General features: G+C 33.1%; 1 protein-coding gene across 1 annotated transcript in view; it reads left to right on the forward strand.

The window, feature by feature from the left end:
- The first annotated feature begins 3,351 nt into the window (after positions 1–3,351).
- LOC148939663 (G protein-coupled receptor Mth-like) overlaps positions 3,352–20,438 on the forward strand; it is a 152,721-nt gene continuing 135,634 nt past the window's right edge. Inside the window, exon 1 of the mRNA XM_089106940.1 lies at positions 3,352–4,098. Within this exon, the coding sequence (XP_088963066.1) occupies positions 3,352–4,098 (747 nt within the window). The remainder of the gene's footprint in view (positions 4,099–20,438) is intronic.

The following is a 20,438-nucleotide window of genomic DNA, read 5'->3' on the forward strand; positions in this document are numbered from 1 at the left end:
AGACACATAGCTAAATAGATTCTGTAATCGCTTTTTCGCAGAGTGGTACTGTTTTAATTGGGTCCTCTTTTGTATATTTACTCCGTGGTATTGCCGATAACCAGTTTCACAGTTTATCCGACTCAGCTCGATTATGCTGCCAGATGATCCGCTCGTGCTTTACAGGTGGAGTTATTTTCAGAATTCCACAAGTAGTGACTGTCATATGGTCGCTGACAAATGGGTAGCTTACGACAATAAACGAATCTGAATGATCAGTCATGAAAAGATCAACCCGGGATGATCCATGAGGGACAATGTAGGTGTCGAACTCAACAAGCTGGTCTAGATCATAAAAAAGGCTTACGTCTAGCAGAGCCGAGTCTTCCACATCCGTTGTATGGCTTTTCAGCCAGGGACAAGTATGGATCTTCAAATTTTCTTGGATGACTATCCCTTATCTTGGCATCTTTTGTCAGAAATTACGAGTCTTCCAGATGCCCTGTGATTTTCACCTTTGGTGGGTTATACACTGTACCAATAACAAAGGATTTGTTTGGTAGGTTTACTTTCACCCACAAGACCTCTTTTTTTGATTTTGTCGATCCAGTCTTAGAATAGTGTATCGAGGAATATTGACCTCACTGTCAATGACGCTAGAATTTAGGTTGATATCAAAAACACAATGACAGAGGGAGAGACCTCATCCATCATATGCTGAAGACGATTCATACTGGATCGGAGACTGTACCTACTGCACCTTACAGTAGGCCACAATAAACTTATCCGTAAGAAAAGTCTTGGGGCACCCATTTGGTTGTCTACGTGAAGGAAGTCAAATCCGAGGCTCTTTTGGTTTGAAAACTGGGTAATTACCAGCTGTGTGGGTAGTTAGCCTGAACAGCGGACAGAAGAACTCCTTAGACAGACTTTGCATCATAGGATAAGGAGTGGTCACATACCTCATCCTTGTGGTTATTGAAGGTGGTGGTGACTCTAAAAAGAGATAGGAGTCGGCTCCTTATGGAACTTATCACTCTCAAGCTCTGCGGGAAGGGACACTAACCTTTGAGTAATTCGCCAGAACAAACCACTGTTAACCCAATGCAACTTTGCAGAGGCCGTTGTTCGTGTGTGAATCATCCACTCCTTTCAAAGTTTTCCTCCTAAAGAGTATCTTCCCACGATGGTGTTCCGCTTCCCTATGCAATTTAACCCATCACTAGGAGAAGGTCTGTAACTCAAGGGTCGTGTCCACAAACCGGTGCACCCTGCTGAGTCGATATCTGAGTGTACATTTATGCATCAAATGTTTGCTTCTTAAGTCACTTTGTATTTTGGAGTAAACGAAAAGAACTACGAATAATAATGTATGAATTACATACAATAAATAAGATACTGCAAAAAAAGTAATAATCTACAGGAGTATAAAAGCTTCGACAAGAAACTATTGAAAACGTAGATCCCCTTCCCCCAAAGACTTCGAAAGAGAATTTTTTGGCGCGAAGAAAGTTAAAAGTTTCAAGGAATTTTGAGGTGATTTGCAGTGAGAGCCGGCATTCACCCTCAGGCCCTCCCCCTCCCATGGAAAATTACCTCCTTAAAATACACCCGGTGGAAAATACCCCAGCAGGAAATCCCCCCAGGAAATGCACCTCCGTGGAATATACCCTCTGTGGAAAATACTCCCCCGTGAAAATACCCCCCCACACACACAAAGATCCCCCCCTGTGGAAAGTTCAATTCAGTTTTAGAGTTCTCCTTTTATTTTAAGTTTTATTTAAGTTTATATACGTATTTTGCTTTAAACGGCTCTTGGAATAAAGCCCAAAATATTTTTAAGGTCTGAGCAATTTTCGCTGACGTCGGTAAATTCTTTGTTGTTTCATTGCTGTTTTTATCCGTGATCAGAAGCGTAGCTCCAGAATTTATATTAGGGGGGGAAGAAGGGGTTCACATCTGGAGTATCAAGCGGCATGAGATATCCTTCAGGGGAAAGCAGTGGTGGTTTTGACCTCTCTTACACCCAGGGCAAAATCTTGACAGGGCCAAATTTTAATAAAATTAACATTTATTAAAAATTTTTCACTAATTAACAAAATTTAGTTAATTAACTTGCTTTATATGGGAATAAACATTTTGGTTTCGATTTGCTTATATTTACTGCCAACTACGTCCTCTATTTTCTTTTAATTAAAATATAATTTCAAAAATTATAAAATGATTATAAATTTTATATTATTTATTTGAAGTTTGCGCCCTTAAGATTTAATTGCCCGGGGCAAGTAGCCCCTCCCCTAAAACCACCTGTGAGGACAGGAGTGCTTGCAAATTTGCGAGAAGCACTGAACGTGCTTTAAAGATGTCTGAAAATTCTGATGGTTCTGTTCCGAATTTTCTCCCGTTTGTCGAAGGGAAAATCAAGTCTCTTTATTGAAAGGAGCCATCACAAATATGAGCCAAAGCCGAAGTTGGATCATTAATTGGATCACATTTGTTAATTAATTTGGTCGAAGTTGAGCTGCTTTCACTGTTAAGATTGTCTTCACTTTCTGCTTTTTGTTGTTTTTGTGATGAGAATCAAATCCCTTTTCAATACCTTCTTCTTATTTCACTTTCCCTTGCTTTTTTTATGTGGTTCTTAGCCAAAGAAAGAAAGTAAGGAGCTCTGTCCTTTATCGGTTTTCTTAACCTGGTACAACAAAATAAAATTGATGCAAGTTATATTTTTAATAACGTTATAAAAACACATCAACGTTGAGACCATGACAGAGCTATTACGGAGCTGGTTAATAGCAATTCTTGGTCGTTTTGAGTTTGAATTATTATAGGAATTTATTTCTGCTGATCTTCAGTTTAATATGGCCTTTACTTTTTTTTAGAAAAACTACTTTTTCTGAAAGCTTTTTTTTAATTGATGCTTTAAAAAACTTTTGATTTATTCAAAGCTAGATTTTTTCTTTTTAATGAAAGAAACACTTCACTATTAGTTAACTTTCTGTTATTCGTATAAAGGATATTTCCTAATGGTTCTATCCAGGGCCATATCCAGAGGGGGGGTTACCCGGTTTGAACCCCCCATCCCCCCGAAATTTTTGTCTGACTCGTAAAGACGTAACAAAAATGGATCTAAATAAATTTTATATGTTTTTTTATTTTTTTTTAGTAAAAAAAAAACCCACCCCCGAATTTTTTTTAGTAAAGCCCCCTCCGAAAAAAATCCTCGGTACGGCCTTGGTTTCATAATCTAAAAATCTTATGTGTCTCCTTCTAGAAGAGATCTCAAATTTTATCTTGTTGGAAACCACATCCGTTTTCGCCATCTCAGAAAATTAGTTAATGGTTTCCACACAATTATCTTAGTGTTCAAACATGTTTTGGAAATGGTTAATATTATACTGCTTCGTCGATTTAATTTTTTGTGAATATTTAAAAACATGCTGCAAGGAAGGGGAAGTTTTTTCTCAAGAAGACTTTTGGTATGCATGCACAAAAGCAAAAGTTGCCATTTCCTATCCAACAGTTTACTTGAGAGGTATTGAAGTGCAATCGCTTGTGCCTGTAACTGAATGTCGGTCAGGGAGGTTCTTGTCCAGCCCAAATAATATCCTAGAATTTATAGACCATAAAACTATTTCATTTCCAGTTTCAAAAGATTCCTGTCTTGGCTACTATGAAGGAAACTGGCGCATCAGTAAGTGTAAAAAATTACTAAAATTACAAAAATGTTGCGACACTGGCTATGTCTTGAACACAAACACTGATGAATGTGAAACATCGCATTTAAATACTGATATAACCTTACCTGTTGTTATTCAAGGGATTGATATGACGGGTGAAGATACATTTTTAGGTTTATATGATGATAGTTTTGACTCAAAAGTTAAGCTATCTCCGTGCAAAGATGAGCTTTATCACCTCTCTTATGGCGAGGAAAGTCCGTTTGCGTTATCACATGATGATGGATATCTAAGGTTCGGGGGTGAAATTGCATTTTCGGGAAAAGCTTGGGGTCCTCAAGAATATTGCACAAATGTGGATGAAAGTGGAAGCACTGTGATACGCTTGTGCTTCAAAGACGTGTGCAGAGATAGGCCCTGTGTCAAAAAGTGTTGTGAGGTAATATGATTTTTTTATTCACTTACTTATAATCAGGGTTTGTATCCAAGTTTTTTTTTAGGTGGGAATTACATATAAACTTTAAAAAACGCATTAAAATTTGTTCATGTTCATTTTTGTTAAGTTTTTAATAGTCAGACAAACGCCTTGGAGGGGGGGGGGGTTAACTCCCTAGCTCTCTCCCCTGGATTATGGTCTTACCCATAATGGACATCGCAATTCGTTAATTTTTTTCACGTAATATAATAAATTAATGTGGTTAATGTGGCTTATATCCACATTTATAAATTTTATACCTCATTATATTGAATAGAAGCTCTTTCTCACTTCTTTTTATTTGATATAATTTAAACAAGTAAACCGGAATTTTTAACCAATTATCTTCCCCCAAAAATGCATAAGAATGGAACAATTTCCTATACTTAGGAATAGACTACCAATTCAGTGGCTATTATATGACCTTTTTTGTACATAATGATTATTGTGACCATTTAAGAGAAGACTGCTTTGTGGTATCTTCGTGGTATTTTATGAGATCGTGGTATTTTATGATATCGTGGTATTTTATGTGGTATTTTATAAGATCGTGGTATTTTAGGATATGGTGGTATTTTATGTGTTATTTTATGAGATCTTGGTATTTTATGTGGTATTTTATGAGATCGTGGTATTTTATGCGGTATTTTATGAGATCGTGGTATTTTGTGAGATCGAAGTATTTTATATGGTATTTTAGAGATCGGATGTATTTTTCGAATCTGATTTATTTTATGTAGTAGCCATCTACAGAAAATCACAAAAATCTTTTGATCTCATCGGTTTGCTCTTATTCTTTTTTTTATGATGGCAGTAATTGAGGGGAAGGGACGTCCTTGCCCCCTTATTTTTTTGCTCCTTCCTAGGTTTTGAAAAACACCTTTTTTTTGGTTATTTCATTAAAAAAGGCACTTTTTTCATTTGAAAAAAAATGGGTGGAAAAACGGAAAGTGCACTTTATGGGAATGTGCTATCAAGTCAAATTTATAAAAAGTGACTAGGCATAAATATAAGCTTCTAAAAGCGACCTTAAACAGCTTCATAAGTTTTCAACTGAAACTAGGGAATGACATTAAAACTTAAAACGAACAGAAATTATTCCGTATGGATAAAAAAGATCATGACAGGGTTGTTTCTACATTAAATTTGAATAAAAAACGAGCAAAGATTAATCCAAAAAAACAAAGTTTTTCAAAGGGAAGTAAAGAGCGAAAATAAAACTTGAAACGGACAAAAATTATTGCTTCACAGCCTATCTAATAAATATCAATCAAACTAGTACAAATAAACCAACTAATTATATTTCCCTGTGTTTGTAGGATTATAGAAAACTAGCGCTTTACTGAAAACACAAAATAATATAGGAGTTTTGGTACAGTAAAAGCAAACCAATTAAGGACACTTTTCACAGAATAAAACTATTATCAATCCAATAAAAACAACAAAGAGAAAAATCTCAATGAAAAAAAAAACAACAAATGAGACTGTGGCCAGTGGAGAGAAAAGAAAAAAAAATGCAAAACAACAGGGGTATTTTGCCTGTATCACAAAGAAGGCGTCTTCAGCACGATAGACCGAAGAAGAATAAGATAAAAAGAAAAAAAAAACAACTTAAAACTAAAAAATCAATAAAACCACCACAAAAAAAAATTATACAATTGGCACAAACTGATCCACGTAGGGAAAAGATGCTATTATGGAGTTACTTTAGTGAAAACACCAGAGCAACTGAGGAAAAATAAAAAAATTGGAAATTACTTTAACTATGCTGTTGTGAAATAATCTTTTTATTGGCTATTATTGAAGCGATTCGTTCGTCATAAAGGGAACTGTTTTACCTGCTAGACCAGAACGAACAAAATTTCACTCTTAGGTTAGTAATTGAGAAGTGCCTGAGTTTTCCAACACCTTTGGTCCTCAGTTTTATAGATTATGAGCAAGCGTTCGATTATGTTGATAGAAGAGCTTTAGTAAAGGTTTTATGCTTGTATGATATACCAGACAAATACATTAAAGCGATTAGTGCTATGTACGAGAATAACACTGCTGTGGTTAAGGTAGGAAATGAAGTTAGCACATGGTTTTGTATTGAATCAGGAGTTAAGCAGGGTCACTTAGCTCTGTATATCTGATACTCTTTTATTTGTAATTTTGACGTGAACGTATGCTAGGTGTGGTGTGGAAAAGATATCATCCGGACAACTTGGATGCCCATAATATCTTTTGATTGAGTTCAATATCCATCTCCAAATTCTTTGAAAGTTCTAAAATAATGCCCTTGCCGCTATGGAACTATTTTACATGCAGTCTTTAGACAACCTGAATGCAAACAGTGTCTTCTGATTTATGTCAACATCTCCCTGAGCATTCCCTGAAAATATTTAATTATCGCCTTTGCTGTTCCTGAAATATTCCATACACCATTTTAAAAGCCTGGATGCAGATATGATCTTTTGATTTGGTTCAACATTCTCTTCCAATATTCTTTAGAAGTTTCAACGAAATACTATTAGCCGTTACTAAGATATTATATAAATCCCATTCTAACAATTGGGGATGTACACAGTGTCTTTTAATTAGATTCGATAATCCCCTGAACTTTATATGAAAGTTTCAACTAAATACCCTTAACTGCTCATGGGACAATCCAGATATGCCGATTTGGTAAGATGCCGATTTTATTTTTTTTTATTTATTTTTTTTATTTAGTTCAACATTCTAATCAATGATTCCTAAAAGTTTTAATTTAATTATCTTAACCTTTCCTGAAAAATCAAATAAAAAAACAAACAATTTCTTTCAACTGAAAGTAAGAAGCGATATTAAAACTTGAAACGAACAGGAATTATTACGTATACGAGGGGGATCGCCCCTTTCTCGACACCTCGCTCTTAATGCTAAGTTTTTGGCATTTTAAAAAAGTTACTTATTGTTCTAATTAAACGACCCTTTTGTAACGGGGGTTGTTTTTAAAGAATTGGGACAAAGTTTAAACTTTAGCGTACAGTTTGAGGTGCTGGGGGGGGGGGGGGCTCGTATACGTAATATTTTCTGTTTGTTTTAAGTTTTAATATTGCTCCTTACTTTCAGTTGAAAAAACTTGTTTTTTAATTTAATTTTTGATCGACTTTTAAATAGCTCCACCTCCACGGGAAAATCCTCTTCCCCACGGAAATTTCCTCTGGACAATTCAATCCTGGTGAAAATTTACCAGGGACAATTACCCTTAACACCTTCAGGCGCAAAATTGAGGTAGTAAAGCCATATATAGAAATTTCGCATAGGAATTCTGGAAATTCAAGTATTTAATTACCCCTGGACAATTCAATTTCCTCTGGACAATTCAATCCTGGTGAAAATTTACCAGGGACAATTACCCTTAAGACCTCCACGCGTAAAATTGAGTTAGTAAAGCCATGTATAGAAATTTCGCATAGGAATTCTGGAAATTCAAGTATTCAATTACTCCTGAAAAGTTCAGCCCCTGGAAAACTCCCTCTCCAAGGAAAATTCTCCTCATGCAAAGTTCCCCCAGCAAAAAATTCGCCCTCCCTCCCTCCGCACCAAAAAATGCATGCATACCTCCCAACAACAAATACTATACGTGAACAATGGGCAAATTAGAAGTAGATAGTATATATTGAATTCCGATGCCCCTATAGCAAGGAATTCTAACAGCCATATGGAATTCCGATGCCCCTCTACACCTATTCAAAGAGATTCAGAACTCCCTCACATCTAGTTGGGTGGGTATAGTCTGGTTTGGTGGGTATAATCTTGTTTGGTAGGTATAATCTGGTTTGGTGGGTATAGTCAGGTTTGGTGGGTATAGTCTGGTTTGGTGGGTATAGTCTGGTTTGGGTTTTCAAAGAGAGTGAGTGGAATATTAATGTTTTGAAAATATAAGGAATTCGCAAATTGGACACTATGAACGATATTAATTAATGTTTTGAATAATAGGAGTGTGAATGATTCTAATTAGTGATTGGATTGTATGAAGGTGGAGAAAAAAAGGGATTAAACTGATTAGCAGTTAAGGTAACCCCGAAGGGGTTGTTAACTCAGGTAATTTGTTATAAATTTGAAACAACATCAGTCTATGAAAATGGCTAACGACGATAGAATGACAATGTGAGTTGACCTAGCTTTACCTCTCCGATGTGGTCTGTATAATACACAAGTGATGTTTGAACAGTATTGTCAATTTAAAATAGGGTCTAACGTTTATAGGAAGATATTTCTACCGGTCCTATAGGAAGACATTTTTACCGGTCACTCAGAATCGAAAATAAATGGGATCTGCCTCAAGGGGATGGCTCAGAGGCCCTTCGTTCCCCAATTTCTGAGGGCAGGGGAGGGGGGGTCAATTTTTGAGGGAAAATCAAAAATACTCATAATTGAAAATAAATGGGATCTGCTTCAAGAGCAAGGCTCAGAGACTCCTCCGTCCCCCATTTCCAAGGGTAGGGGAGGGGGGAGTCAATTTTGGATGGGAAACCAAAAATACTCAGAATGGAAAATAAATGGGATATGCCTCAAGGGCAAGGCTCAGAGGCCCCTCCTTCCCCCATTTCTGAGGTTAGGGGAGGAGGGGGTCAATTTTGGAGGGAAAACCAAAAATACTCAGAATCGAAAATAAGCGGGATCTGCCTCAAGGGGAAGGCTCAGAGGCCCTTCGTTCCTCCATTTCTGAGAGCAGGGGAGGGGGGGCGGTCAATTTTAGAGGGAAAACCAAAAATACTCAGAATTGAAAATAAATGGGATCTGCCTGAAGGGCAAGGCTCAGAGGCCCCTCCTTTCCCCATTTCTGAGGGCAGGGGCGGGGGGGGGAGGGGGTCAATTTTGGAAGGAAAATCAAAAATGCTCAGAATCGAAAATAAATGGGATCTGCCACAAGGGCAAGGCTCAGAGGTTCCTCCATCCCCCACCCCCCATTTTTTAAAAATAATTTTTGAATATTTTTAACATGGCATTTTTTTTTAACTTTTTTACGTATCTTAAAATGACATGAAATATGCTTACGGCTCTACCAATCGTACTCTGTGCTTGTTCATAGACACGACGCGGCTTTCCCATTGGTACTCTATGGCAGGCTATCGACACTACCTAGTTTATTGCATGCATTAAATCAATATTTTTACGCAGTGGAAGGATAAACCCACAATTTATATCTGTAAAAAAGTGAAGATGAATTATTTGACGAAAGTATGATAAAATAATCGTCGTGTTGAATGCTGACAAGGAGATATACCTGAACTATGAAACGAGCGCAAGTGGTAACACTATTGGAAATGTATGCATGCGTTGTCATGGCAGCGAGAAGTTAGATTTCTTTGGAGTACCCAAGAATTTCAATCGTGTATACGGTGGATATGCGACAGTAACATTACCAGAGGAATTAGTGCTCAAAGAGAATGCAAACTTAAAAATAATTGTAGATGATTGGGGACAACTCCTTGCTACTGTTGCCGGTAACACATTACCTGTTGATACATCCTATCATCATCTTTCCGGTATTAGTATTTTAAAGAGAACAAGAAGAAGACAAGCATACTCCTGCAATAAAGTCATTAATCATATCTTGTCAATGTGCCAGAACTGCTATCTATGTAAATATAATGTGACAATAGACAGTGAAATCGCAGGCAGAATAAAAAGGACATTAGCAGACAATATCATCAATGAATATAAAGAAGAATTGACGGAAAGTGAAGCGCAAGTGTACTAATAATTTATAATAATGTATTTAACATATTTTTATATTAATATTCTACATATCGTTATTTCATTAAAAATATCTAATGCATTATTTTCTTAAGTTTTCATTATTTTTAAGATATGCTAGAACATCAAACGCTCAGAAGATCTATTAAAAAGGTCAGAGATGTAATAAAAAGAATTTTTAGTGATAAAGGTACAACTAGCAGGCTCAATTTTTCATAGAAGATAGAAAAGTTCAAGTTCTCTTTTGGATTTTACCATAGAACACATTTCAATGCTAATTTCTCCAGATAAAATAAAAAGCTTCCGCTTCAGATTTAAGTTCCCCGAAACATGAAAAATTTTAATTTAACTGCTAAATTTTCCATAGAAGACAGGAAGAGTTACGCTTTGATTGTGATTATTTTGTATGATGATAAAAAGGTCCACTTTAATTCTAAATTTTCTTAAATTCAATTCCGACCTTTCTCAAAGAATTAAATTTGAAGTTTAGTTCTAAATATTTTCCCTGAAGAAGAAAAGTTCAACTTCGATTCTGAATTTTCTCAATGAAAATGAAACAAAATATTGATCAATTCTATTTTCCCAAAATAATTTGAAAAATTTCCACTTCAGTTCAGATTTTTCTCAAAGAGATAAAAAAATTTAAAATGCTCTTCCAAATTTTTCATAGAAGATAGAAAAGTTCAAGTTATCTTCTGAATTTTACCAAAGAACACAATTCAATTCTAATTTCTCCAGAGAAAATAAAAAGCTTCCTCTTCAGTTTTAAGTTCACCAAGACATAAGTTTAAAGTTCTGTTCCAAATATTTTCCCGGAAGAAGAAAAGTTCGACTTCGATTCTGAATTTTCTCAATGAAAATGAAATAAGTTATTGATCAATTCTATTTTCCAAAAATAATATAAAAAGTTTCCACTTCAGTTCAGATTTTCTCAAAGAGATGAAAAAATTTAAAATGCTCTTCCAAATTTTTCATAGAAGATAGAAAAGTTCAAGTTCTCTTCTGAATTTTACAAAAGAACACAATTCAATTCTAATATCTCCAGAGAAAATAAAAAGAGTCCAGTTCAGTTTTATGGTTACCAATACACACAAAATTTTAAGTTCAGTTCGGAATTTGTCCATATAAGATAGGGAAAAATTTACTATGAATGCGATTATTTTCTATTAAGATAAAAACTTTAACTTTAATTCTAAATTTTATTAAATTCAGTTCCAACCTTTGTCAAAGAGATAAAAAAAATTTTAAGTTCTGTTCCAAATATTTTCTCGGAAGAAGAAAAGTTCAACTTCGATTCTGAATTTTCTCAATGAAAATGAAAAAAGTTATTGATCAATTCTATTTTCCCAAAATAATATAAAATTTTCCACTTCAATTCAGATTTTTCTCAAAGAGATGAAAAAATTTTAAATACTGTTCCAAATTTTTCATAGAAGATAGAAAAGTTCAAGTTCTCTTCTGAATTTTACCAAAGAACATAATTCAATTCTAATTTCTCCAGAGAAAATAAAAAGCTTCCACTTCAGTTTTAAGTTCACCAAGACATAAAAAATTTAAAGTTCACTTCTAAATTTTTCCGTAGAAGATAGGAAAAGTTATACTATGATTGTGATTATTTTCCAAGAAGATAAAAAGTTTCACTTTAATTCTAAATTTTTCTGTTCCAAATATTTTCCCGGAAGAAGAAAAGTTCAACTTCGATTCTGAATTTTCTCAATGAAAATGAAATAAGTTATTGATCAATTCTATTTTCCTAATATAATATAAAATTTTCCACTTCAATTCAGATTTTTCTCAAAGAGCTGAAAAAATTTTAAATACCGTTCCAAATTTTTCTTAGAAGATAGAAAAGTTCAAGTTCTCTTCTGAATTTTACCAAAGAACATAATTCAATTCTCATTTCTCCAGAGAAAATAAAAAGCTTCCACTATCCTTTTCTCAGATACATAGGATAAAATTGACAAATTCTAAGTGTTAGAGTGAATAAATTTTTTTTATCAACACCCTTTGGCAGATACATCGGATAAAATTGACAAAATCTAAATTTCAGAATGAATAAATTCATTATCAATATCCTTTGTCGGATATGTCGGATAGAATTGACAAAATCTAAGTATCAGAGTGAATATTTTTTTAACAACATCCTTTGCCAGATACATCGAATAAAATTCATAAAATAAAAGTGCCAGATACATTCTTTGTCAGATACATCAAATAAAATTGAAAAAATCTAAATTTCAGAATAAATAAATGCTTTAACAACATCCTTTGTCGGATATGTCGGATAAAATTGACAGAATCTAAGTGTCAGAGTGAATAAATTTTTCTTATCAACATCCTTTTCTCGGATACATAGGATAAAATTGAAAAAATCTAAATTTCAAAATGAATAAATTCATTATCAACATCCTTTGTCAGATATGTCGGATAGAATTGACAAAATCTAAATTTCAGAATGAATAAATGCTATAGCAATATCCTTTATCGGATGTGTCGGATAAAATTGACAAAATCTAAGTATCAGAGTGACTAAATTCTATATCAACATCCTTTTCTCAGACACATAGGATAAAATTGACAAATTCTAAGTGTCAGTGTGAATAAATTTTTTTTATCAACATCCTTTGTCAGATACATCAAGTAAAATTGACATAATCTAAATTTCAGAGTGAATAAATTCATTATCAACATCCTTTATCGGATATGTCAGATAAAATTGACAAAATATAAGTGTCAGAGTGAATAATTTTTTTATCAACATCCTTTGTCAGATAGGCCTACATCAAATAAAATTGACAAAATTTAAATTTCAGAATGAATAAATGCTTTAACAACATCCTTTATCGGATATGTCGGATAAAATTGACATAATCCAAGTATCAGAGTGACTAAATTCTATATCAACATCCTTTTCTCAAATACATAGGATAAAATTGACAAATTCTAAGTGTTAGAGTGAATAATTTTTTTTATCAACATCCTTTGGCAGATACATCGGATAAAATTGATAAAATCTAAATTTCAGAATGAATAAATTCATTATCTGCATCCTTTGTCGGATATGTCGGATAAAATTGAGAAAATCTAAGTCTCAGAGTGAATATTTTTTTTAACAACATCCTTTGTCAGATAAATCAAATAAAATTGACAAAATCTAAATTTCAGAATGAACAACTGCTTTAACAATATCCTTTATCGGATATGTCGGATAAAATTGACATAATCTAAATTTCAGAAAAAATAAATGCTTTAACAACATCCTTTATCGGATATGTCAGATAAAATTGACAAAATCTAAGTGTCAGAGTGAATAATTTTTTTTATCAACATCCTTTGGCAGATACATCGGATAAAATTGACAAAATCTAAATTTCAGAATGAATAAAATTCATTATCAACATCCTTTGTTGGATATGTCAGGTAAAATATAAATGCCAGAGTGAATAATTTTTTTTTATTATCAACATCCTTTCTCAGATACATCAAATAGAATTGACACAATATAAATTTCAATATAAATAAATGCTTTAACAACATCCTTTATCAGATATGTCGGATAAAATTGACAAAATCTAAGTGACAGAGTGAATAAAGTTTTTTATCAACATCCTTTTCTCGGATACTTATCGGATATTTTGGATAAAATTGACAAAATCTAAGTATCAAAGTGACTAAGTTCTATATCAACATCCTTTTCTCAGATACATAGGATAAAATTGACAAATTCTAAGTGTTAGAGTGAATAATTTTTTTATCAACATCCTTTGGCAGATACATAGGATAAAATTGACAAAATATAAATTTCAGAATGAATAAATTCATTATCAACATCCTTTGTGGAATATGTCAGATAAAATTGACAAAATCTAAGTATCAGAGTGAATATTTTTTTTAACAACATCCTTTGCCAGATACATCGAATAAAAGACGACACACACACATACACACATATATTAAACATACAAAGAGACGACACATGCACAGAGACGACACCCACACAGAGACGACACAAACACAGAGACGACAAACACACAAACAGACGACACACACACACACATAGAGACGACACACACACATACATTACAGAAACAAATAGTCGACTCACACATACAAAGGAAAAACACATATAAACGACACACACACACACACACAGAGACGAAAGACACACATAGAGACAACACATACACAGAGACAACAGACACATAGAGAGATGGCACCCACACAGAGACGGTACACACACAGAGATGACACACACACACAGAAACGACACACACGCAGGGACGACACGCACACACACACACACAGAGACGACACACACAAAGTGAGGACTTACACATAGAAACGACACACGCACAGAGACGACAAACACACAGAGACGACACACATAGAGCGACAACACACACATACACACACACACACACACACACACGCAGAGACGACAAACACACAGAGACAACACACACAAAGAGACGACACACACAGAATGAAACTGAATTACAATATGAATATGATCAGGAATTGTTTACAAGTCAGGTTGGCCGAGTGGTTAAGGCGCTAGACTCAAGATCTGGTCCCCATACGGGATCGTGGGTTCGAACCCCACACCTGACAATTTTTTTTCTTATGTAGGCTATTTTTTTCTTTCATCATGTCTTGTGATTTCACTAAATAACTTCTGTAAAAGGATTTATGCAGAACTTAAATTGTTAGGGTCTTTAATAGATTAAATAAAAAAAACTAGAAAAGTGCAAAATGTTCAAATTCTCTTTTGAATTATCTTAAAGAAGAGAAAAAAGTGAGCTCAATTCTGAACTTTACCAATGAAACTGAATTACAATATGAATATGTTCACGAATTGTTTACAAGTCAGGTTGGTCGAGTGGTTAAGGCACTAGACTTAGGATCTGGTCCCAATACGGGGTCGTGGGTTCGAGCCCCACACCTGAAAATATTTTTCTTATTCTAAATCTTTTGAAACAGCCTCTATTTCTGACCGTTTAAGTTTTGTTGTTAGTGTTGTCAGTCAAAAGCTATGATCTTGAGAAAAGAGCTTGAGAAAATTGCCTGATTATCGAAAAATGGAGAAACACCCTCCAAAAGTCGACAGGAATGCCCCCCTCTGGCTCTTTTGAAAGTACTAAAAACACTTTAGCATAAAGAACGAGGTATTGACTAGGGAGCGAACACCACCGATGTCTCTGATTGGCTCCTAAAAAATGGTAAATTCCACTATTTAGTGCCCCCCCTCCGGCCAAACTCTTTCTTGAAGTCACCATTGAGTGTACACCACGACGGCGCATACATAGTGAGAGAGACATGCAAAGTCAACAGCTTTATTTTATTTTTTAAGGTTAATTTAGACGAAGTTGCGTGCGTGCACGTAGCTTTTGACTGACAGCACTAACATCAAAACTTAAACGGTCAGAAATAGAGGCTGTTTCCAAAGATTTAGAATAAGAAAAAAATTGTCAGGTGTGGGGTTTAAACCCTCGACCTAGTATTGGGACCAGATCTTGAATCTAGCACCTTAGCAACTCGACCAGCCTGAATTATAAACAATTCCTGGACATATTCATATTGTAATTAAGTTTCATTGGTAAAGTTCAGAATTAAGCTAACTTTTTTTCTCTTCTTTAAGGAAATTCAGAAGTGAATTTGAACATTTTACACTTTTGTAGTTTTTTTTATTTAATATATTAATGGGCCTAACAATTTAGGTTCTGCATAAATCCTTTTAAGGAAGTTATTTAGTGAAATCACAAGACATGTTGAAAGAAAAAAAGTACATAAGAAAAAAAATTGTCAGGTGTGGGGTTCGAACTCACGACCCCGTATGGGGACCAGATCTTGAGTCTAGCGCCTTAGCCACTCGGCCAACCTGACTTGTAAACAATTCCTGATCATATTCATATTGTAATTCAGTTTCATTCTGTGTGTGTCGTCTCTTTGTGTGTGTTGTCTCTGTGTGTTTGTCGTCTCTGCGCGCGCGCGTGTGTGTGTGTGTGTGTGTGTGTGTGTGTGTTGTCCCTCTATGTGTGTCGTCTCTGTGTGTTTGTCGTCTCTGTGCGTGTGTCGTCTCTTTGTGTAAGTCGTCATTTTGTTTGTGTCGTCTCTGTGTGTGTGTGTGCGTGTCGTCCCTGCGTGTGTGTCGTCTCTGTGTGTGTGTGTCATCTCTGTGTGTGTACCGTCTCTGTGTGGGTGCCGTCTCTCTGTGTGTCTGTTGTCTCTGTGTTTGTGTTGTCTCTATGTGTGTGTGTCGTCTGTGTGTGTGTGTGTCGTTTCTGTGTGTTTGTACTTTCTCTGTGTGAGTCGTCTCGTTTTGTATGTAGTGTCTGTGTGTTTGTCGTCTCTGTGTGTGTGTGTGTCGTCTCTGTGTGTTTGTATCGTCTCTCTGTGTTTGTGTTGTCTCTGTGTGTGTGTCGTCTCTGTGTGGGTTGCGTCTCTGTGCATGTGTCGTCTCTTTGTATGTTTTATATCTGTGTGTGTGTGTCGTCTTTTATTCGATGTATCTGGCAAAGGATGTTGTTAAAAAAAAATATTAGCTGTGATATTTAGATTTTGTCAATTTTATCTGACATATCTGACAAAGGATGTTGATAATGAATTTATTCATTCTGAAATTTATATTTTGTCAATTTTATCCGATGTATCTGTCAAAGGATGTTGATAAAAAAATTATTCACTCTAACACTTAGAATTTGTCAATTTTATCCTATTTATCTGAGAAAAGGATGTCGATATAGAACTTAGTCACTTTGATACTTAGATTTTGTCAATTTTATCCGAAATATCCGATAAGTATCCGAGAAAATAATGTTGATAAAAAAATTTATTCACTCTGTCAGTTAGATTCTTTCAATTTTATCCGACATATCCGATAAAGGATGTTATTAAAGCGTTTATTTATATTGAAATTTAGATTTTGTCAATTTTATTTGATGTATCTGACAAAGGATTTTGATAATAAAAATAAATTATTCACTCTGGCACTTATATTTTATCCGACATATCCGACAAAGGATGTTGATAATGAATTTATTCATTCTGAAATTTAGATTTTATCAATTTTATCCGATGTATCTGCCTAAGGATGTTGACAAAAAAAATTTATTCACTCTGACAATTAGATTTTGTCAATTTTATCTGACATATCCGATAAAGGATGTTGTTAAAGCATTTATTTATTCTGAAATTTAGATTATGTCAATTTTACCCGACATAAAGGATGTTGTTAAAGCAGTTATTCATTCTGAAATTTAGATTTTGTCAATTTTATTTGATTTATCTGACAAAGGATGTTGTTAAAAAAAAATATTCACTCTGATACTTAGATTTTGTTAATTTTATTCAACATATCCGACAAAGGATGTTGATAATGGATTTATTCATTCTGAAGTTTAGATTTTGTCAATTATATCCGATTTATCTGCCAAAGGATGTTGATAAAAAATTTATTCACTCTAACACTTAGAATTTGTCAATTTTATCCTATATATCTGAGAAAAGTATGTTGATATAGAGTTTAGTCACTCTGATACTTAGATTATGTCAATTTTATCCGACATATCCGATAAAGGATGTTGTTAAAGCATTTATCCATTCTGAAATTTAGATTTTGTCAATTTTATTTGATGTATCTGACAAAGGATGTTGATAAAAAAATTATTCACTCTGACACTTATATTTTGTCAATTTTATCCGACATATCCGATAAAGGATGTTGATAATGAATTTATTCACTCTGAAATTTAAATTTTGTCAATTTTATTTGATGTATCTGACAAAGGATGTTGATTAAAAAAAAATGTATTCACACTGACACTTAGAATTTGTCAATTTTATCCTATGTGTCTGAGAAAAGGATGTTGATATAGAATTTAGTCACTTTGATACTTAGATTTTGTCAATTTTATCCGACATATCCGATTAAGGATATTGTTATAGCATTTATTAATTCTGAAATTTAGATTTTGTCAATTTTATCCGACATATCCGACAAAGGATGTTGATAATGAATTTATTTATTCTGAAATTCAGATTTTGTCAATTTTATCCTATGTATCCGAGAAAAGGATGTTGATAAGAAAAATTTGTTCACTCTGACACTTAGATTTTGTCAATTTTATCCGACATAACCGATAAAAGATGTTGTTAAAGCATTTATTTATTCTGAAATTTAGATTTTGTCAATTTTATTTGATGTATCTGACAAAGAATGTTGATAACAAAAAAAAATTATTCACTCTGGCACTTTTATTTTATCAATTTTATTCGATGTATCTGGCAAAGGATGTTGTTAAAAAAAATATTCACTCTGATACTTAGATTTTGTCAATTCTATCCGACATATCCGACAAAGGATGTTGATAATGAATTTATTCATTCTGAAATTTAGATTTTGTCAATTTTATCCGATATATCTGCCAAAGGATGTTGATGAAAAAATTTAATTACTCTAACACTTAGAATTTTTCAATTTTATCCTATTTATCTGAGAAAAGGATAGTGGAAGCTTTTTATATTCTCTGGAGAAATTAGAATTGAATTATGTTCTTTGGTAAAATTCAGAAGAGAACTTGAACTTTTCTATCTTCTCTGAAAAATTTGGAACGGTATTTAAAATTTTTTCATCTCTTTGAGAAAAATCTGAAATGAAGTGGAAAATTTTATATTATTTTAGGAAAATAGAATTGATCAATAACTTATTTCATTTTCATTGAGAAAATTCAGAATCGAAATTGAACTTTTCTTCTTCCGGGAAAATATTTGGAACAGAAAAATTTAGAATTAAATTGAAACTTTTTATCTTCATGGAAAATAATCACAATCATAGTATAACTTTTCCTATCTTCTACGGAAAAATTCAGAAGTGAACTTTAAATTTTTCATGTCTTGATGAACTTAAAACTGAAGTGGAAGCTTTTTATTTTCTCCGGAGAAATTAGAATTGAATTATATTCTTTGGTAAAATTCAGAAGTGAACTTGAACTTTTCTATCTTCTATGAAAAATTTGGAACAGTATTTAAAATTTTTTCATCTCTTTGAGAAAAATCTGAATTGAAGTGGAAAATTTTATATTATTTTAGGAAAATAGAATTGATCAATAACTTATTTCATTTTCATTGAGAAAATTCAGAATCGAAGTTGAACTTTTCTTCTTCCGGGAAAATATTTGGAACAGAACTTTAAATTTTTTTATCTCTTTGAGAAAGGTTGGAATTGAATTTAAGAAAATTTAGAATTAAAGTGAAACTTTTTATCTTCATAGAAAATAATCACAATCATAGTATAACTTTTCCTATCTTCTACGGAAAAATTTAGAAGTGAACTTTAAATTTTTTATGTCTTGGGACTTTTCTTCTTCCGGGAAAATATTTGGAACAGAACTTAAAAATTTTTAATCTCTTTGAGAAAGGTTGGAATTGAATTTCAGAAAATTTAGAATTAAAATTAAAGTTTTTATCTTCATAGAAAATAATCGCAATCATAGTAAAACTTTTCATATCTTCTATGGACAAATTCAGAACTGAACTTTAAATTTTTTATGTCTTGGTAAACATAAAACTTAACAGGAAGCTTTTTATTTTCTCTGGATAAATTAGAATTGAATTGTGTTCTTTGGTAAAATTCAGAAGAGAACTTGAACTTTTCTATCTTCTATGAAAAATTTGGAAGAGTATTTTAAATTTTTTCATCTCTTTGAGAAAAATCTGAACTGAAGTGGAAACTTTTTACATTATTTTGTGAAAATAGAATTGATCAATAACTTATTTCATTTTCATTGAGAAAATTCAGAATCGAAGTTTAACTTTTCTTCTTCCGGGAAAATATTTGGAACAGAACTTTAAATTTATGTCTTGGTGAACTTAAAACTGAAGAGGAAGCTTTTTATTTTCTCTGGATAAATTAGAATTGAATTGTGTTCTTTTGTAAAATTCAGAAGAGAACTTGAACTTTTCTATCTTCTATGAAAAATTTGGAAGAGCATTTTAAATTTTTTCATCTCTTTGAGAAAATCTGAATTGAAGTGGAAACTTTTTATATTATTTTTGGAAAATAGAATTGATCAATAACATTTCATTTTCATTGAGAAAATTCAGAATCGAAGTTGAACTTTTCTTCTTCCGGGAAAATATTTGGAACAAAACTTTAAATTTAATTCTTTGAGAAAGGTCGGAATTGAATTTAAGAAAATTTAGAATTAAAGTGGACCTTTTTATCTTCATGGAAAATAATCACAATCATAGTATAACTTTTTCTATCTTCTACGGAAAAATTTAGAAGTGAACTTTAAATTTTTCATGTCTCGGTGAACTTAAAACTGAAGTGTAAGCTTTTTATTTTCTCTGGTGAAATTAGAATTGAAATGTGTTCTATGGTAAAATTCAGAAGAGAACTTGAACTTTTCTATCTTCTATGAAAAATTGAGTCTGCTAGTAGTACCTTTATCTCTAAAAATTCTTTTTCTTACATCTTTGACCTTTTTAATAGATATTCTGAACGTTTGACGTTCTAGCATACCCTAAAAATAATGAAAACTTAACAAAATAATGCATAAGATATTTTTAATGAAATAGCG

The sequence above is a fragment of the Artemia sp. Qi Xiang Cuo genome, chromosome 21, assembly GCF_049724085.1.
Source record: "Artemia sp. Qi Xiang Cuo chromosome 21, ASM4972408v1, whole genome shotgun sequence".
In the NCBI taxonomy this organism is placed as follows: Eukaryota; Metazoa; Arthropoda; class Branchiopoda; order Anostraca; family Artemiidae; genus Artemia; species Artemia sp. Qi Xiang Cuo.